The sequence below is a fragment of the Pan troglodytes genome, chromosome 19 (genome assembly GCF_028858775.2).
Source record: "Pan troglodytes isolate AG18354 chromosome 19, NHGRI_mPanTro3-v2.0_pri, whole genome shotgun sequence".
Lineage (NCBI taxonomy): Eukaryota > Metazoa > Chordata > Mammalia > Primates > Hominidae > Pan > Pan troglodytes.
This window is the reverse complement of record NC_072417.2, coordinates 68390586-68412174: the sequence shown is the minus strand read 5'-3', so window position 1 is coordinate 68412174 and position 21589 is coordinate 68390586. Positions and strand designations below refer to the sequence as shown.

At 44.2% G+C, this 21589-nt stretch overlaps 1 protein-coding gene across 3 annotated transcripts in view; it reads right to left on the bottom strand.

The window, feature by feature from the left end:
- HLF (HLF transcription factor, PAR bZIP family member) overlaps positions 1–16604 on the bottom strand; it is a 59923-nt gene extending 43319 nt beyond the window's left edge. The window contains exons 1-2 of one of the 3 annotated variants that reach the window (XM_511894.7): positions 15961–16604; positions 13482–13817 (exon numbers count right to left, since the gene is read on the bottom strand). In XM_511894.7, the coding sequence (XP_511894.2) occupies positions 13482–13817; positions 15961–16075 (451 nt within the window). In that variant the 5' untranslated portion in view covers positions 16076–16604. Of the gene's footprint in view, positions 1–13481; positions 13818–15253; positions 15349–15960 lie in introns of those variants that run through there. The other 2 variants (XM_009432865.4, XM_063799876.1) reach the window with 2 other exon arrangements.
- Between the last annotated feature and the right edge of the window lie 4985 nt (positions 16605–21589).

Here is a 21589-nt window from a genome sequence, read left to right as displayed (position 1 = left end):
TTTTGGCCACTGAGATATGCCCAAATTTATTTTTAAGCTGCCTGTAGTCAGAATGGAAGGGCTGATGGAGAAAAAAAGAAAACATACTTTGGCAATGTATTCACAACATTCAGTCCTCTTGGGAACAGACTAAATTCCAGGGACCAATATCATTTCTAATATGAGTTGATTTGCTACAACTACTTACAGTCAGTGTTTAGGACAATGCTGGTTTTAACACATAACGGCTATTGCCATGATTTCATACTGAATTTATCTGATTTAAACTTAGGAGCATTGTGTTCACTCTTTTATAAAAGGGGAGACGGACTCAAAGATATTTTTTGTTTTGTTTGTTTTGTTTGAGATGGAGTTTTGCTCTTGTTGCCCAGGCTGGAGCGCAATGGCACGATCTTGGCTCACTGCAATCTCCGCCTCCCGGGTTTAAGCGATTCTCCTGCCTCAGCCTCCTGAGTAGCCGGGACTACAGGGACCTGCTACCACGCCTGGCTAATTTTGTATTTTTCGTAGAGACGGGGTTTCACCATGTTGGTCAGGCTGGTCTCGAGCTCCTGACCTCAAGTGATCCACCCTCCTCAGCCTCCCAAAGTGCTGGGATTACAGGCATGAGCCACTGCGCCTGGCCGCGACTCAGAGATATTTGATGGGATACAAAAATATGCTGAGGGAGCTTTAGCTGAAATTCAACATCCCTCACAAGAGGCTAAAATCTTGCCTAGTTTCATGCTGATGTACTTTGTAATCCCTCAAGACTGCTGTACCTTTAAAAGCCTTACCCTGCCACATCCACATGTACAGTGCACAACATACTGTATCAAGCGTGACCCATGCCAAGGGCCAAGAACCCCACAGCTGTAATCTAGCTGGAAACCAAAGTCATACCAGGTTAATCTCAATTCTTAAATCGATCAACTTCTAGTTGTCCCCTTTGTGTAAAAACCGTTTTTAGACATTTCTTCCAAATAATCTATTTTTGTTTTTACAATTTCCTTGTATTTCCATTTCACTTCAGCAGAAGAGTCCATTCTTTCCTATCTGGACCCCTCTCTGCCACGTTTCCCTCTGGTACAGAGAAAGGAGAGTTAAGAATTATGTATTTGAGAGACTCACACTAAGGAGAGCAGAAGGCCAGGGAGTTTTGTGACCATTGAAAACCCATTATCCTGCCTCCACATCACTCAAGAGCCCATCAACAACTAGAGGACAGCCAGTTCACTACTTTATGGCCCAGAAGTGTCACCAAAGGTAAAACGAAGAAACCTAAAACACAAATCTGGCAGTATGTTGGAAAGGCTCTAGAGCACCAAAGGAAATGTATTCTAAATTCCCTTTCACCCTTACCCACTCAAGATCTTCCAGGCATAGCACCAGAAGACATATGCAGGCACAGCAGGGCATATGGAGATGGAAGACACAGCCAGGGCTCACAGAGCATACATCTATTCCAAGAGCTATCCAAGAAAGCAGGCAATTACACTGTGACATGCTAGGGTGATAGGACCACAAATGGTGTTTGAGGTGGGATGTATCTTCTCACAGGTGTAAAAACACAGGGTGCTCACCTGCTGTATCTCTTCCTGATCCTTTCTTCCCTGCAATAACTCAAAAGCAGTTTCCAGGCCATCACTGCTATAGCATTGCTGTAACACAAGATGTGTTCCTACTTAAGTGTCCACAAAATAGCCATGGAGGTGGAAGAAGAGAAGGAATAGTAATTGTAGAATAAAAATAAAACTGCTGAAAGCTGCCATTTATATACTGAGCACTGTTCTAAGTGCTGTACATGTATCATCTCATTTACTTCTCCAGGAATCCTCTGAAGCAGGTATCAGCACCCTCACTTACAATGGAGGGAACAAATGCAGAAGAGTTATATGGCTGGTAGATCCCACCACCTTTGCGGGTTGGCCGATGACATCCTCTCTGGTGGCAGGTAAATGAATGAAAATAATATTTTGGTTCCATATACTTATATGAAAATTTAATTTTAAAGATATGAAAATTGAGTGGTGGGGGGGAATGGAGAAGGGGACAGATGGAGATAACTGGCAACAATTTGGTGGGAATGCTAATCTGAATTACTGAAATGTCAGAATGAAAAAAATTCTTTTGCTATTCACTAATATGCACTTGTGGTTCAGGATATTAATTTATATATACACAGTTAAAATCTTTAAAAACTATTTTGTCCTCAAGTTAACTCTGTGTCCCAAAATTATGTTTGCATAATTAATCTGTTTGGTAATATTTTTTCTTTTTAAATTAAAAAAATATATATATAATATAGAGATGGGGTCTCACTCGGTTACCCAGGTTGGTCTTGAACTCTTGGCCTCAAGTGATCTTCCCACCTTGGCCACCCAAAGCACTGGGATTACAGGTGTGAGCCACTGTGCCCAGCTAGTAATATCTTTCTTTATAAAGAAGACAAAGATATAAATTTTAGTTTAACCAATTCAAGATAAAATGATCATAAAATCTCAATCAATGCAATGCTACTGTCAGGCAAGTGAGAGGTTCAAAGGAGAAATAAAATAAGTAGACCTAAATTGCTTCTTTATACCTAGTTTGTGTAATACTGAATCTTCCTGTCATCAGTCTTCCAGGAAGCCAATAACTAAATATCATTATCTGGCCTACTATGTTTGGGTAAATTTCACTTATAATGTTAAAAATAACTTTTTTGACATGAATATAAATATTATTTTTAAATCATTTAGTTGTCACTGCCCATTTGAAATAAACATGCTTTAGATTTTGTGAGGAAAAAAGATACTCACTTCCCCAGGAAGGTGTACTAATACAAAGAAATCAATCATAATGAAATGAATTTTATGAAATTCTTACAAGGTCAGTTCTGCAAATTTCTCTCTTCTTGTCTTCAGGAACCCTTTCAAGGCTTTATTTCCATCTTTACATTTTATATTACTTACTCTTTCCTCTATAAATCTTTCAATGGCCTTTGGCCTTTTAAAAACAATACTATTTTGATCCAGTACTAATTGGATCTGAGATCTCTGTCCTGTTTTCATAGTTCTCTAGTAAAAGCCTGCATGGTCTCCTTCAGTGTTACTAACTCAGCCCACGTCATAATGACTAAGGTGAATTCAGTCTTCTGCTCAATCCTCAGGGCAGGCTGAGTTTAACTGTTTGCCACTATCCTTAAAATAACCCTTCATATCTTGGGGTATTGAGATTTCTGTTCTGGGTAATCTGATTACTGCGTATCTAGATGATCTTGTTCATCTGGTTTGCTGCATTGATTCCCATTGGTCAGGGCCTGGTGGCATCCTTCCCCCAAACAAACCTTCGCTTTTCCCACTCAAATCAATTCAAGAGGCATTTATTGGGTATGAATGGACAGGCGTGCTTAACTCTTTCCATTAAGTGCAGAAGCACTTAGAGAGCAGTGATGAGACTTTCCTGCTCTACTGTCCATGCCTGGGTTCCACAGCAAAGACATCACAGCAGACTGTTACCCAGAGCTAATTAGAAAAGAAAGCATTGCTCTTCCCCACTCAAGGAATTTCTGCCAAAGCATTTATTTCTGCTGATCCATTTATGCAATTCCACTTTCTAAGAGAACATTTTGTCACAGATGATTTAGTGTTGTAGCTCCCTGAAGCATCTTTCTGTAGCATGCACTCATTGTTTTTAGGAATCTAGGGTCTCCCAGGCAAAATTTGAGAGGCAACAGGGTTTAATAGCCACAAGCCATGTCTCATTATAAGACCTCAAATTCCAAAGCATTCTTCCAAAGATCATTAAGGAAACAAATCCCAGATTAAACTTCTAAAAACGAAACTTTTACGAACCCTGTGTGACAGGGGAGCTGTGTAGTTTTTCAGGAAAGAAAATGAGATTGGATGGGTAGTGAGTTAAGAGAGTAACATTAGTTTGTAAAAGTCAGAAAAGAAGGAAAACCAACATTTTAGGAATTTCCACATTTGGTCATGGAGTCTGTACCCACCACAAGCCAATTTAACAGAAACAAATACTACAGTTTCTCCCCCAGCAGACACTCGATTCTGCCAACACTCCTGTAATTGTCTACTCTATGTAGCTGGAGGTGAAATTGCCCACATTGACAGCTATCTTCTATTTAAGTGAACTAGATTGGGTTATGGCAACTCTTTCAGCCTTCTGAAATCTTGGCTTGATATCAGAGCACACTTCAGGGGGTGCTTGAGCAAGTCATTTCATGCACTTGACATTCAGCAGTCCAACCCCCCCCAATCCAATCCCCTCCCACAATGTCCCTTTCCTTTACTAGTACTCCCAATATGAAACACACACACACACATCCCATATCTAAGCATGATGTACAGTTCTGTTTTCAGGGAAGAAGGGAGCCACAAATACAAGGTCAGGACTCAAGAATGCAAAACTGTAATAATGACTCCTTTGTTTCCCAGGAGTAAAACTAATAAGCTAGCCAGAAACTTGGCTAAGTATTTTTAGCTTGATATTACTGCCCCAGGTAATCCTTACAATCAGGTACTATTTGTATCACTGAGACATTAACCTTCCCACCCCCACCCACAAACCCAAATGCACGCATGCCCACGTACACATGCGCGCGCACACACACACACACACACAAACATACACATAACATCTGGTTCAATATACTTATTTGCAAACCTAGTAAGCTGTATAAAATAGAGGCATTTAAAAGTGATGAACGTTAATGAGTTGGGTTTATTAAAATCTATTTTTCTACTCCTATGAGACCAGGCCTGCTTTTGGACTTTTAAATTCTGAACCAGTCAAATCCCTCAAACTATTTCCTTGCCAAAGAGTGTTTCCCCCAATCACCAAAATTATGGGTTTTATAAATGAAACCTAAACCCTGTGTTTTTGAATTACTTTCTCTAGATCATTAGAACATCGTGTTTTGAAAAGCTGTTTGATGTTCAAGGGAGAGTATTTATTTTCAAAATAATAAAAATAAGGAAATCCTGGCTTGCCAGAGGAAACTATTGTCAAGTTTCTAAAAATGTTTCAAATCCAACCTTGAACTCAAGTGGAAATGTTCACATGCACTTTCCTGCTCAAAAACCTTCAATGGCTCCCTATTGCCTACTGGATAAAGTTCAAGCTCTGCAGCCTGGTACTCATGAAGTTGTCAGCCTGACTGGCACCAACCTCTCTGACTCATCTCCCTGACTCCTTCATATGAATTTTCTGCACCAGCCAAATTGGATCTACACCCTGTTGCCTAAAACACCCTGTGGGCATTCCTGCCTCTATAACTTTGCGGGGCATTAACCTCTCCAATCTGGCTCTCTCACCCCTCCTTCCGGGCCCATCACAGGCTACAACTCTTCCAAGAAGCCTCGCCCCAGACACCTTTGCCTTGAGCAAAGGCTTCTTCCTGTGAGGTCTGGCAGCTCTTATTGGCTATACTGCTCCCTTATTTATTTTTAAAATTTTTATTCATTTTCTTGATTAATCTTTCAACCTCCTCTTTTCAGCAGATATTGAAGGCCTCTATATACCCGTCATTTGACACTGAGAACATGCTAGTTTGTCCTGTCACTCATCACTTTGCCTAAAAGTCTTATCTTCCCTACTAAATCACTGTCTCTTGAAACTAGCAGCCAAATTGTACTCTTGTCTCTCTTCCTCAGGGTGCACAAATCAAAACACCAAAGCACAGAGCAAAAACAGATGCTATTTCTGGGACCATACACCTTGCTCTTCGCCTCCTAAAACCTCCTCTGTTGCTTTCTCTTTTATTTTTAATTTTAGATACAGGGTTGCACTCTGTTACCCAGGCTGGAGTGTAGTGATGCAATCAAGGCTCACTGCAGCCTCGAACTCCTGGGCTCAGGCGATCCTCTTGCCTCAGCCTCCCAAGTAGCCAAGACTACAGGCACGTGCCACCATATCCAGCTAATATTTTTTAAAAAATATTTTGTAGAGATGGGTCTTGCTATGTTGCCCAGGCTGCTCTCAAACTCCTGGTTTCAAGTAATCCTCCCACCTCAGCCTCCCAAAGTCCTCTGTTGTTTTCTAATCATGGTATCATTTCTTAGAGAAAAGTAACTGAACTGACTCATGGTAAAGGCTTGGCTACTATGTACAGGGCACCAAGCTGGATCTTTCTTGCACAGTAGCTTTAGAAAGCTCACAAAAACCCAACAAGGATGTTGCTTTGCAGAAGAGACAATCAAGGTTCAGAAAGATTAAGGATTTACTCATTAAAGAACCCCTTGGGGAGAGCAGGAATTATTATTCTGGAATGCTTATGTAAAGTCTTGCTTGCAAGCAGGAGGATAAGCTGAACCTTCTCCTTCTGAAACACCATAACATACCTTTATGGTTTCCTTACCCCCAAGGTCACTATATTGCCTTTAAATATAATTATTAATGTCTATTGTCAAAAATTCAATGGTAGCAGTAACTGACTGATCTATTAGCAAATATGACATGGAAGAAATCTAATCAAGAACTTCTTTGGGCAGGGCACAGTGGTTTCCACCTGTAATCCCAGCACTTTGGGAGGCCAAGGTCGGTGGATTGCTTGAGCTCAGGAGCTCAAGACCAGCCTGGGTGACATAACAAAACCCTGTATCTATAGAAAATACAAAAATTAGCCAGGTGTGGTGGTGCATGCCTGTAGTCCCAGCTACTTGGGAGGCTGAGGTGGGAGGATCTCTTGAGCCTGGGAGGTTGAGGTTGTGGTGAACCATGATCGCGCCACTGCTCTCTAGCCTGGGCCACAGAGCATGACCCCGTCTCAAAAAACAAACAAACAAAAAAACTTCTTCAAAATGCATTTTGTTTATTTAATCCCATGTGCCAGGAAGAATGAGTAAAGGGTACAGTTAGCTCCTCAAGGTCACCTAAAATTCAAAGGCTGAGAGAAGGGCAAGCAAGACTTGGCAGAGAAGCAGGAGAGAAATCCAAATTTCTTGACCAGTGTTCTTAATTAGCTAGGAAGGGAAAAGTATCAAGACTCTTTCTGAGCCCCACGCTTGGTCCTCCCATGGGAAATGAGATTAGATGGCGGTGAAGGTGCTGCTTGCAGCAGCTGTTATCAAGCACTTGCTGTGTGCGAGGCACTGTGACAATTACTCTGCATGCATTGGCTCATATGACCTTCAACAGTCCTATGAGGCAGGTCCAATGATTATTCCAAAGTTCCGGATGAGAAACTGAAAGCTCAGAGCATTTAAATGACTTGCCTGAGATCGTGAGCAGCTAATGAGTGGCAAAGTCAGGATTCACACTCAGGCTGTTTTGTTTATTCAATTCTGTGCTCTAAAAAACATTACTGCTATATTGCCCATATAGACTGGTGTCTCAAACACAGGACATTCTGACAGACATTGTGCATGGTGAGACAGAGGCACCTAAGTCTGAGGGAAATTTAAATTTATAGAAAAACAGTGGTTTAGTAGCTTTAGGACAAGACATTTGCTGGGGGAGGGCCAAATATTATAATCAATATTAGCTGTGACCAATATTCTCACCCACACCCATTACAGAATCAAACACAGGCCCTGTACCTCTCTAATATGTTATTTTCTCATTTTTTTCATCTTATTACTTTGTCTACTACCTTCCCTCTTACCTCCATCTTCATTGCTGAGACATAAAAAACGATTCCTGGGTAAAAGTGATTCGTGCTAGTTGGAAGAGAGGTTTCTGAGAAACCTAATAAATCACGGCTGTCTTCCCTCCTCTGGCTTTCTACATTAGGATGTTATCAAGGGTTTTTTTCTTCCCACCTCCCCCACCCCCTTTCCTTCTCCTCCACCTAATTCTGTCTTTATATTGCTATTTTTCTAGTCTGGTAGGCACAGTGCTGAACTGGAAAGACTCTGCCAAGACCCTTGGCAGGAGCTGGCCTCCAGGAATCCTGCCCACCACAGCAGCGCAGAGAAGACAGGGCCTCTGGGCAGACAGGCAGGAGAGAGGGCCAGGTTTGGGGTCTGGCTAGAATGTTGGACAGAACAGGTTTCCCTGGCATCTGAACTGCCCTCCAGAGCTCAGCTTTCTCATGCCAGGGTCAGGATTACAATTGCTTGCTGGCACTTGCTGTCATTCTCCTGGGAAGGGAAGCGAGGGGGAGGAGGAAAAAAAAAAAAAAAGCAAGCCAGCACACCACACAGCGCTGGGCAAGCTCCACAGGGCACAGCCACGTGCCTGGAGCACACGGTCATGCAGGCAGGCAGCCAGGGTTGCCAGGGCTCACACGAGAGCTGGGGGACTGGGCACCCAGACAGTGGCTGTTTCCACATTGGCAAAACAGGAGTTGGTAACCCAGAAGCCATGCTGCGGGGTTAACATCAGGGAAGCGATTCGTCCCAACCCAGAAGGAAGAGAAAGGTCAGGCTGTAAGTGTTGGACATGATGGGAAAGAAAAAAAATGCATGAAAGCATGTCCTATTTTTGCAGAGGGAAGGGGACTGGATAAATAAATCCCTAAATAGAAAACAGGGATTGGGAATCCAGTCATTCCTTTCTGTACCTCATGCCACTGACACCGTTAACAGCTGAATGCACCCAGTACTCGTGCAATACACACTGGCCAGACTTGTCACATGCGGTCTTATTTAACCCTGCCAAAACCCCAAGGGAGAGGGACCATTTAGAATTTCCATTGTATTGACGAGTAAACTGAGGCTGAAAGGGTTAAGAAATTGACACAAAGTTACATGGCAAGCCAGGGGTGGGTCCAGGATGTAAACCCAAGCCCCTGAGCCCAGAGCCTACACTCCTAACCACCAAGTTGCCTTGCTTTCCAGACATACCCAAAAATACCTTTTGCCACAGGCTTGGGACTACTATCCTGTGAATGTCAGCAAGCCTGTCCTCTACAGGGATCCGTGGAGAAGATAAACTCTACAAGAAACAGAAAAATGTCTACCTGTCTCCAGAACCATGCAGACTCCCTCCCCTTCAGGATCTCCTAGCCCCTGATGAATGAACAGCGCTTCCAAGATGCTTGAGACACCGGGCACAGCTACTATCAGTCATGGCGCTCCCAACCTGCAGACATTATCAGTCTGCTGGACTGGAAAGATACATGAACTGCACGCCCTTAAGCGGAGCTTCACCTCATAATATTGGGAAAAGTAAGAGAATCCTCTGACCTTCCATAAACCCAGAATCACCTGCACAGAACTTCCCTCCATCATTACTCAGATTCCCAGGCCAGCGTTTTCCTTCCATACCCAAACCTTCTCACAAGGAAGGTCGGCAGAAACAGAATACAAACTCCATATTGCAAAGGTACAATGGGTTCTCCCCCACCCCCGCTCCTTTTGTGCCACCCACTTATGCCATCCTTTTCCCACACACAACCACATGGAAGGGTTTTCACTTTACTCTGTAACCAGCCTTCATCATAACCCAGTCTCCGTGCTCAGAACTAGAAAGACAGCCTTCTTAATTCTCAGCGGAATATGGGCCTAACAGTGGTAGGACACCCCCCAGCTATTCAAAGAAAAACCACCAGAGGAAATAATTTCAAATCTGGCTTTACAAGCATGTAATATAAAAATAACTCTGCCTTTGTCTGCTATAGATGACTTTCCCTAAAGGGATGGCTGTCCTTAAAGCAACCGCTCAATTCTCATGGCAAACAGATTCTTCTTTTTCCAGTACCCAGCACATATTCGTCCCTCCAGGAGAGCACCCCCACATCCCACCTCTGACAGTATCTAAAATGCAAACATTGAAGTCATCAGAATGACTCCTGTCACCTCTGCTGGCCTAGGAACATTCAGGACACTGCACCTTGGATGACCGAGGAGCCCCTGCAGTTAGCTCTGGCCTCCAAGAACCACTACTCTTCCCTTCATTAAGATGTCAGCCCAGAAAGCTTGGTGATCCTACAATAGCCACAACAGGTTTTAATGAATCCCTGGATTGTTTCTTGAAAGAAAACTGGATTTCTTCAGATATTTGATTCATTCTTTGATCAGACAGTTAGAGGAACAGGGATGTGCTCAAGATAAGAAAGGGGTTGGGGCAGTCATGGTAAATAGTATGAGAATTCACAAGAATGGGCCAGGTTGTGGTGGCTCACGCCTGTAATCCCAGCACTTTGGGAGGCCGATGGGGTGCGGATCACTTGAGGTCAAGAGTTTGAGACCAGCCTGGCCAACATGGTGAAACCCCGTCTCTACTAAAAATACAAAAATTAGCCGGGCATGGTGGTGCATGCCTGTAATCCCAGCTACTAGAGAGGCTGAAGCAGGAAAATAGCTTGGACCTGGGAGGTGGAGGTTGCAGCGAGCCAAGATTGTGTCACTGCACTCCAGCCTGGGTGACGGAGCTAGACTCCATCTCAAAAATAAATAAACAAATAAGTAAATAAATAAATAAATATTCACAAGAATGCTCACCTTGTCATTCCAAGACATCCTTGGGGTAGACCTAGAAATGCATACTTTATCAGCTCATGGTTTCATTGCCCTTCAACCAAACAGGTAGCACTAACACCACAACAGAGCATAGCTCCAAAGATGCAGGCTGAGTGAATAGCCAAAAACAATTGTTTGGTAAACTACTCTGCAATTATCTCCTGATTAGCCTGATGGCTTAGTTTTATTAACTAAAGTGTATAATTATGCTCTTATTAATATTCTACTTCTTCTTGGCAACCCAGTGTCCCCTGACCTTCTTAAAAGTTTTGCCATAAAGCATTGCAGGTAGTTTATCCATGCGTGTGACAGGGTCCTAAAGTAAGTCCAGATTTTGCTGTCCAAATTGAAGTTCTAGACCAGTGGTTCTCCACCGGGAGTGACTGTATTATGCCCAGGGGACATTTGGTAGTGACTGAAGACATTTTTACTCGTCACATCTGGGGCACTGGGGGTCCTACTTGCAACTAGGAGGTAGGGGCAGGGATGCTGCTAAGCATCCTATAAAGCATAAGACACAAGATTTACCCAAAACATTAACAGTGCCAAGGTTGAGAAACACCAATCAAGACTGAAATTATACAGTTCCCAGAATGACCAAGGCTACATCTGTGCTCTTCCCTTCTGAGGACTTATTTTCCTCAAGATTAACTTGGTACTTCTATTCTGGTCACTCCTGTGAGCCACACAGAATAATCAAGAACTTTCTCCTTTTTCAGGTTTGCTTGCAATATCCATCCATCAAGCCAACATCTCTTAGAATTTTATTTTGCATCTTTATAATGATCAACAATCTATGAACAGCAGAGTGTTATTTTACCTGAGTTTGGTATTTGAAGACGAGGTTTAACTTTTTTCCTTTTCTATGAGGACTATCGAGTTTTCAATTCCAAGAAGGAAATTATGTTGAAGTGTGTTTCCATTATTTAAAATAAGACATTTAAATGGAGAACTTATTTCTAGACCCTCAGTGTTCCCTTTGATCCCAGTGTCTTTCCACCAGAACCTTACAAAATGACATCCCCTGAAACTCAGGAGTTCTTTGCTGTGGATTGCAACTCTGATTGGGCATTCCAAGCCTTCTGAGAGTCACTGATCAATACTGACTCTAATGAGCTCTGACAAATGAGTTTTCAAGCTGCTTCAAATCCCAAAACCCCAATTTTTGACTCTCAGTAGGAACCAAGGTGTGAACACCCAATATGTGCAGGTCTCCTGGGAAAAAATATAGTATTCCTAACATGGTACACATCCTAAATTTGGTAGGGGACTAAGAAATACTTGTCAGTTGATTACAAGTGTTGGTCAAAATACCCCAATCCAGTAACTACTGGGCAAAATCTCCTGACATTTCTCTCCAGAGGAAGGGTTATGTACAGTACCTAGTTACCTTACAAAGATATTTCAGAAGACAGGGATTGAAATAAGTAATAAAAGTTGACACATACAACAATGATCACAATTGCTTCCACAAATAGAAGACTCATTGCTAATCAGTTGACCCTTTATACGTATTATCTCTAATTTTCACAATAACTCAATCAAATAGAAATTGTCTCCTTCTACAAAAAAGGAAACTGAGGCTCCAAGAAATGATGTTGCTTTCTAAGGTCACACAGCTACAAAGTGGTGATTCTTAGTCTACAGAGCACAATGACTGAGGCACAACTGTGTCTCTCACTGGGGCTCTGTTCCCTTCTCTCCTGGCTGTTTTCCCACTTTGAAGGGTTATTCATTTCGTTGCTTGTTCCTACAAAAAAATTGAAGATAGTGGCACCGCACATTCTAAGTAGCAGGGGATCAGGATCACATAAAGGCGTGTTTTCCCAAGCTCCCACAGCCTCCAGGGGTGGCTGGAGGCTAAGAATTAATTCCATTCCAGCCAGTGGCCTTGAGTTATAATTCAAAGTGAATTTTGGAGAAGGGGCCAGCACGCAGAGGTCTGAAAGGAGGAACTTTAACTCTAATATGAATATATCGAGGCAGGGGTATTCTCTTTCTCCTTTGCATCATTTCCTTCCATTTAAATCTTGCTCTGTGTGCCACAGAAATTTCTACAAGAGTCGAGGACACGGAGTTCAGTAACAATCTCTAGCACAAGTTTCGCATTGTCCTGCTTTCTGTCTTCCCCCACAGCTAAGGCCCTCAGCTCTGTGACCTTCCGGATGATTTATCTGGCTGAATCTTTGTTCCTGGTTACCTGTGCACATGAAATCGTCTTTCTTCCTGTTCATTTGGTACTACAGGGTGCTAAAGGCATGAATTCAAAGCTCCTTCAATCTGTGTTTATATCTGAGCATTAGCAGTGGGTTTTGAAGTACTGGTCATTTCAGGTGATATTTTTGTGTACTATTTCAAGATCATTTACAGCTGACCTTGCAGCCTTGTGGGCTTTGATACAGGTGGACTGAGTGTGATAGACAGATGAAAATGAAAAAAAGAAAAAAAGATAAGAACAGTTGGGTTTATGGGAATAGCAACGAGAGAGATGGAGTCTGGTCCTGAAGAAGGCTCAGAAACACAATATGAGAGCCTGCTTTTAGATTCTACTTCTCAGCTAATGACAAAACAAGATGAAAAGGATGGAAAAAAAAATACCTGCCCCATATCCCTACTCACATTTTTTTTTCCTTCAGGACAGACAAGAGTGAATATAGGTAAACCAAACCCTATTGAGAGTCTACCTGTTATCTATGTGTTTAGGGAATGAGGAAAAGAGATACAAGATGCGATGGAGGCTTAAATTATCCAAATCATTAACTGTAAGTTATTTCTTAAACTGCAGCCCTTGGATCAGCTGCATTAGAATCCCATGGGGGAGCTGGTTAAAATGCATATTCCCGGGCCCTCATTCCAGACTTGCAAAATCAGAATTTCTAGGGGTAGATACAAAGAGTCTGTATTTACCGGACTCTCCAGATGAGTGATATGGATGCTCATTAAGTGGGAGAGCCTCTGCCAGGAGTGGAGCAGAAGAAGGTTCCTCTCTTAGGATCTTTGCTGAAACCTGAGTGTTAAGATGTTCATGCTAACTCTACCTTGCCTGTCCCATTCACCCTCCTCCTCCCTTTCTGAAGGGAGAATCTTCAGGGCACTTACCTGGTCTGATGGGGCTCTGCATACAGTTCGGAGATGGGATGCCAGGGTGAAGGGGTGCAGAGGCCCGGCTGCTGAGGTCCATGACCGAGGGGGCAGCCGAGGAAGCTGGCTGCAGCCCGGGAGGGTGAGGGCTGTGGTCATGCTGAGATGGGCTGGGGGGAATGCCATTTTCTGACAAAAACTCCTCCAGGTCCATGTATTCCAACTGGAAAGTATCTCCGTCATAGGGAAGGGTTTTGTCCCATAAGGTAGGCCCCAGGAATGCCGACTGGGGGACCGTCGGGCTGTTACTCTCATCATCCAGCTTCTTTTCCTTGTCTTTATCTTTACTAAATGCTGCAGAAGAAGGGAAAGCTGGACTTAAAAAAAAAAGAAAGAAAAGAAAAACAATACCGCTCTTTTATCACTTTTCCTGGCCTGTTATAAGACTATTTCTCACGAATGGCAGGGTCCTTCTCTGGCTGCTGTCTTTTGTAGATCTAGAGTTAAAAGTTCAGGCAGGACGTGGATCTCTGCCTGTTTTTCAACATCTTCCTATTTACTTTGGAAAGAAGGCACTAGTCCTCGGGGCAGGGCTACAGGCTGATCTAGGATAAAAACCAGAGAACAGTCTCAGCACATTATTTGAGAAGAGTAATAACTTAAACCTAAAATAGGAAAATAACACCTGTGATTATATACAACTGCTGTCATTTTTAAGAAAACAACAGCCAATAACCAGGCTTCAATTATCTTCCAGGAATTCATCACAGCAGCAATACGAGGTCATTCAGACTTACAAAGCCAGTGAGTTAGTGGTCTTAATTTTGGTAAAGCAGGGACCTTCCACCCTTCTTTAACATCATGTTTAGAGTACCTACTGGATACCTGGTTCTTTCCATATATTATCTCAAAAATCTCACAATAAACTTGCAAAATAACAATTACCTCCATTTACCACAAAGACTCGGAGGCTCTGAGACTTGAGGGAACTTGACCAATGCCTCATGTTGGCAGAGAATGAGAACTTTCTGAGCTCACATGTGTTTGCTTCTAAAGCCACTGGGGCACACTGATTTTTACAAAAGGAGTTTAAAAAAATACGAAGTGTTTTCTTCCTTCTCTTCTCCAAACATTTGAGTATGATCCAATTTACAAAGAGTATGCATTTACAAAACCTTTCAAAAGCAGAGCTATTGGAAAAGGTGAGTTATTCTATACATTTATGTTGGAAGTATGCAGCTATTTGCTACCTGGAAGTACTGCTCGCCCATTAGGTCTTTAACAAGCATTCCGGATCTTGCCAATTCTAGTATTCAGTCGTGGGTGGAATCTGGGATTAAGGAATTTGCTTCTGAGTTTCATCTTCAGAGAAACACAGCCTCCACTGCCATCCATTCTAACCCTCTACCATCTCATCTGAAAATCTGACTTAAAACACCCACAGACGCAAAAGCCTGCAGGCAGCCCCTTCCTCCCAAATGCTCTTCCTTAAAGGATAGTTAGGGAGGGGTCCCTGGCTATCATCTGCAGATTGCAAACTCTTGCAATGCAACAGGTTGTCCTCTCCTAGGAAAGAAGGTGCAAGTACTCCCAAGCTATTTGTAGCCAAACAACCTTTCAGGACTTTACACTGTGAGCCGCACGGTTCGCATTTGCTACTGTGATACCGAAGGCATGAAATCGCATCAACCCAAATCCGTGGCATCACTTAGCCGGGTTTGGGGCCTCATCACACGTACCCCTCCTCTACTGCTAAGGCCAAGGTTGTCTTGGGAAGGTTTGGGACTTACCAAGAAAGGGCTCAAGCCAGAGGAGGCTCCTGCGCGGTTACACGTGAGCCTGCTCCGCTCTCCCCTCCCACCAGAAAAAGTGCACCGGGAAAGTGTCAACGCTGGAGGCGTGCACGGCTTCCCGCCGAGAGACCACTCCCCCCACCGGCCCCAGCCCCCACCCCGCTTTCTCAGCTACCCTTCACCAGAAGAAAACGAGTCTTCTCTCACACCTCGTGAGTTCCAAATACTAACCAGTAACAGAAGCTGTAACACAACCCCAAAACCCAGGCTACGCAGTGAGACCCCCTCCCTCAAGCCGACCCCCGCCCCCTGCCCCGCACAGAACCAGGCCCCAGGGTTTCTCCTCCCCAGCCCGGGAGGCTCTGCCCTCCGCAGGCGGGCTCGCTTTGCGTGCGGGTGTGCCTCGTTCTAGGGAACGATCCTGACCTGTCAAGTTACACCTCCCACCCGCGCCGCAGGAGCGGGACCCAGGGAGGCCGGGTGCCCGAAGCTCTTTTAAATGTAGCTCAGGAGGGGTCCCTCCCCTTTCATGGAGGAGGAGGAAGGGTGCTGGGTGAGCTCCTCAATTTCATCAGCGCGGGGCCGGGGCGCCGCGGGACAGGGCGGGAGCGGGGTTGGGGGATGCTCCAGCGGGCGTGCCCGGCCGCGGAGGGGGACCCCCGGAGCGTCGTCCCTTCCCGGAGCGGGGCCGCGGCAGCGCTCACCGTCTTCGTGGTGAAGGGGGAGCTTCAGCGGGTTCTCCAGCAGGGACCTGAGCACGCCGTAGGGAGGCGGGATAAAGGTGGGATTCAGGGGGAGCGGTCGGGACATTTTCTCCATCGCGATGCACTCAAATTTTTTCCCCTTAAAAAAAGAAATAAGAAAGAAAGAAACAACCGCCCCCTAAAATGTTGCTGAGCTTTTCCTCCGTCCTTTGCCAAAAGTACTCGCTCTCAAGGCGGTGGAGAAAAGGGAAGAAAAAAATTACTTATATCTTTATAAATACATCTGCATAAAAATATATATTAAAAAAAAACTTTCGGGTTTCCAGTGCAGACGGTCCCAGGAGAGCGCGCCAAGTGCCCGCGGGCTCCCCGGCGACGTGCAGGATGCTCTCACCTGCCTCGAACCCCTCGTTTTGCAAAATGTTCAAAATTGAAAAAAAGAAAGAATAAAAAATGTCGACGGCTGCAGAAGGGCAGAAGACACCGCGCCGACCCCAGCCCCTAGTGCCAGCACCGGAGGCGGTGCGCCGTCCCACCCCACCCCCCTCCCCGCGCCGGCGGCCGCTGCTCCCCAGCGCTCCGCGGCCCCGCAGCGCCGGGCTCAGCGCATCCGGCCGCCCATGTGCCGCGGCCCTGACAAGAGTGACGTCAGGGCCCGCACCTCGCGCCCATAGGCGTGCGGGGGCGGAGCCACGCGCGGCACCGCCCGCCTGGCCCGCTCGCCCCGCCGCCGCGTGTTTAGCGTCGCCGCTCGCGCCGATTTTCGGGGACCTTGCAGCACTGGCTGGTTGCAGGGGAGCAGGTGCCAGATTCCCTGGGCCATCAACTTAGGCTTAGATTTTTTTTTTTTTTTTTTTTTGTCTGGGTGGGAAGAGGACTGAGAAATTTATATCCATAGTTTTCAAGCTGGGAATAACCTGAGGAGTTTTTTAAAAATCGCGATACCCAGGCCGCATCCCAGATCAATTAGATCAGAACCTCTGCGGTGCTATCAGGGCGTCCATAATTTTTAAAGCTCCCCAGGTGGTTCCAAAGAGTAGCCAAGTTTGAGATGATTGGTTTAGATCGGATGGAAGGTAACGACCCTTCTCAATATTTCTCCGGGCCCCGGCCAAGCTTAGCGTCTTCCTTCTTGCCCAGTTTCCACCACCACCAAAAAATAACTACTTCCTATAAGTCCAAATGGGATGCAAAAAGCAGAGCGGGAAGCGGAGGACTGAGCTGCTGGGCACTGTTTCCCACGCTGCCGAGAAGTGTTAACGGTGGGGGGAGAGGGGGGGGTAGACATTTGCCTGAAACGGAAAGAGGCGGGAGAGACACAGACACACTGAACGGGATTTTAGGAATATTTACTCTGGGTGAATACAGGTGACTGCGCTTGGGTCAAGTTATTAGATTTGCACGGTGATTAAAATAATTTTGTAAAGTATCCCCTAAGGGGGTTTCGGCTTTCCTTGCTGTTACAGCAGCTGCAGCGTCTCCCTCTGCCAGTTTGACCTCGTGGCACCCACGGTCCCCGAGAGCTGCGTGCCACCCCCTGTGTGATAACTCCCTTCCCGCCTGGGGTGGTGCGGGCGCTGGCGTGCAGCCGCGACGCCCCCTGGAGAGCTCCGCGGGGGGCCAGGCAGGTTCTTCCCCTCCCTCCTTACCTCTCCTTACTAAGACCCTAGTCTTCGATCTGGGGAAGGGGCTGCAAGAACGAATGGGCACAAATGAAAGAAAACCGTTTTTCAGTGGGACGTAAAGGCCTTTGTGATCCCAGGCTGAGTCGCTGGGGAAGGATGTGGTGGTGTCTTGATGGGGTTTACTACACCGGAGAGGGTTCTAAGAGAGGAGGCGCCTGAAACCCCAGAGATCAGGAGCGGCGGCGCAGCGTGGTTCAGAGTTCCCTGGCAGGGTGATTCCGGCAAGTGCCTTTCTGCCCTGAGCTGTAGGTTCTTCATAAAAGGACACGTAATCTAGTGACCTCTACTTCCTCACTCTGAAATTATGGCAAAAGGGTAAGGCAACATTCTAAGTGAGATGTTGTTGCAGTGTTTCAGGTTTCAGACGAATTCCAGAAACAGCAAACTTTTAGTTAATGCCACATGCATTTATTGAGCACCACGGTATGTATGCCAGCGACTATGCGGGGGCTAGTGAAAAAAGATGAATAAGACATAATTTTAACCTTCAAGAACTCATCGTTTAGGGTTTGGCGTATAAGCAAATAATATAAAATAGGCTTAAAAGAACAAAAATGGATAGATTGAGGTGACAGGGGCACTTACATTATTAGGAAAGGGATTCTAGAGAAGGTGCCTGAGCTGGGCGTGGAGGTAATAGTCTCCCGTGAACGGTCTGAATCCATCAATTATATTATATTGTTTTTTTTTTAAAATAAAAAAGGGACCTCATCTCCGCTATCCTTTTGGAGACAGAGGCTATTTCCCTGTCTTGAGTTCCTTACATCCCTGTAAGTCCATAAACTGGGAGGACTGAGAGCATCCTCTCAGCCTGGTTAGAAATCTGTTAGATTGCAGATTCCAGGTGCATGAAAGATGCGTTACCTAAGCTTTGTGTAACAGTCCACTGACATTACTCAGCACGCCCAAAGTGCTCCGCCTGCTCATGATTCTCTGCATGTCCTCACTTCCCCATGTTTCCAGACATGAAGCTCTTACCAGGTCAAGTAATCTGGTTTCCCAGGGTAATCTTCTCCTTACCACCTGACAGAGCCAAATACTGTGGCTTGGAAATTGCATTTCTCATTGCAAGTGGATAAACTGGCATTCTGGTTGATCAAGCAGTTTCTTGGGAATTTGGTTCATTTAATTTAATTTCCCTGAGCCTGATCAACATGTCACGGACCAGATTGAGGACCAGCCCCTTAGACCATGGTGACTCCCTCTCACTTCTCTCCATCCTTCTCTAACTTCAAAGGTATTTCTTAGAGTCTCAAAAATTATAAGCATTGGCTAATCTTCAATCTAGCCCCATTCCTTAACAAGATAAATGAAATTGGTACATCTTTTCTACTCTGGCCATGTGTAAATGTTATTTTCTTTTATTTTTTAACAAACCATGAACATCTTTCTTTCTCTTTCTCTCTCTCTCTTCCCCAGAAGCAGTTGTGGATGGCTGCTCAAGAGGAAGGAGAGGGATAGAAGAAACCAAAGGTTATATTGGTTGGGTAGTAAGACCCTCTGAATTCCACAGGTTAATTCTCAAATGGACATATCCCTAATGAGCACTAACCCCAATCTGCACATATGCCCAGAGATAACTGCCGCTCACAAGTGCTTAGCACTTGTCCACTTACAGAGCCCTTCCATGAGTGTCATATCACATACTTCTGACAATTCCATGAGGAAAGCAATGATGCTGATTATTGATTGCTGTGTAACACATCACTCCAAAACCTAGTGGCTTAAAACAACAATCATTTTATTATTTCTTATTATTCTGCAATCTAGGTTAGGCTCAGCTGGGATACTGGGACAGCTGGCCTTCTCTTTCTCTTTACATGGCCTCCTTACACCATAGATTCATTTTGCTTGTTTTATAATTTCATACAAATGAAGTCATACTGTATATACTCTCTTGTGTATAGCTTCTTTCACTCTGCACAGTATTTTAGACATTCACCAATGTTGCATGTAGTTCATTTCTTTATATTAGTGAGTAGTATTCCGCTCTATGAATATACAAAAGTTTATCTGTTGTATTGGTGGACATTTGGGTTGTTTCCAGTTTTTAGGCATGAATAAAATGTTTATGAGCATTCTTGTCTGAGTTCTTTTGTGAACACATGCTTTCCTTTCTCTTGGATAAACAAATAGGAGTAGGATTACTGGATCATAGAAAAGATGTGTGTTTTACTTTAGAAGAAGCTCTTCTATAGTCTTCTGAAGCAGGTAAATTGTCCTGCATTTCCAGCAGCAGTATATGAGAGTTCTGGTTGTTCTAGCACCTCACCAATATTTAGTGGTGTCAGTTTCTCTTAAAACTTGTAGCCATTCTAGTGGGTGGATAGTCAGTTCTCAATGGACCTTTCATCTGAATTTTCCTGATGAAAAATGATGGCATGTGCCACTTCATGTGCTTCTTAGTAGCTTGTACATCTTCCTGTTCAAGTCTCTTGCCCATTTTTGAATTTGGTTATCTTTTGATTACTGAATTTTAGGAGTTCTTTTATATACTTTGGATAGTCTCTTTGTCAGATGTTTGTGTGTTGTGAATATTTTCTTCCAATCTGTGGCTTGCTGATTAGTTTTTATAATAATGTCTTTCCATGAGCAGTTTTTAATTTTGACAAAGTTCAATTTATCAATTTGTTTTTCATGATTATTGCTTGCTATGAACTAGGAAACTTTTGACTACTCCTGAGTTCTGGAGATATTCTCCTATACTTTCCTTTATAACTTTCATAGTTTAAGCTTTTTCATTTAGGCTTATGACCCATTTCAAATTAATTTTTGTGTATACTATGAGGTAAGGATTAAGGTTGGTTTTACTCATGGGGATATCCAATTGTTTTAGACTTTCATTTCCCCCTTGAATTGTTTGTTGTTGTTGTTGTTTGTTTTGTTTTGAGATGGAGTCTTGCTCTTGTTGCCCAGACTGGAGTGCAATGGCGTGATCTCAGCTCACCGCAACCTCCGCCTCCTAGGTTCAAGCAATTCTCCCACCTCAGCCTCCTGAGTAGCTGGGATTACAGGCACCAGCCGCCACATCCGGCAATTTTTATTAGTATTTTTAGTAGCGATGGGGTATTAGTATTTAGTATTAATATTTTTAGTAGCGACGAGGTTCTCCATGTTGGCCAGGCTGGTCTCGAACTCCCGACCTCAGGTAATCCGCGGGCCTCGGCTTCCCAGAGTGCTGGGATTACAGGCGTGAGCCACCGCGCCCAGCCCCCCCTTGAATTGTTTTGATGTTATTGCTGACAATTATTTGACTGTGTATTTGTGGGTGACCCAAATTTTGATCCCGAGGAAAAATGGGTATTTTATCACTAAGGACAGAATAATGCTATTTCTATGTTCTCTCTAAGTTTCCTGGGATCTGATTCATATCCAGCAACAGAAAAAAGTTCACCAAAGTTTACGGCTAAAATGAATGCCTCATTTTCAGTGGCTCATTCAGTTTGTTGACAAGACCTCTACAAAGTTGTCCACATTAAGTTAGATAAGAGCCAAAAGCAGAGGCATTATCCAATTTGCTTTTTTGTGTATGAGCAAATAATTAAGCCTATTGGATGTCTTTGGTTACAACTAGTAATGCCTCAGTGCTCCTGTCTTAACCTGCATGTGCTTAAACAGTAAGTCAAAACTAAACCTCTTTGTTAGAGAAATTCGAACAAACAAATACTAGATAAAGAACATTTGACAAGCCACTGAAAAACCCTTCAGTTGGCCCTTCAAGGAGAAAGGAATAGCAGAAGCTCTGGAGGTTTAAAACTGTCCTAAAAATAGGAATGACCATAGAAGAAGCGTTCCCCAGAATCAACTTCTTAAAGGATGCCAGCACAGCTCTCCTCTGAAGTTCTGGAAATCAGCCTTTTGCCCAGCCAGTGGTTGCCACCTGTCCTGTCATTTCAGAGGTTTTGATAGTGAGATTGGGTGGGGAGTCCTTTGTGCAGCCCGGT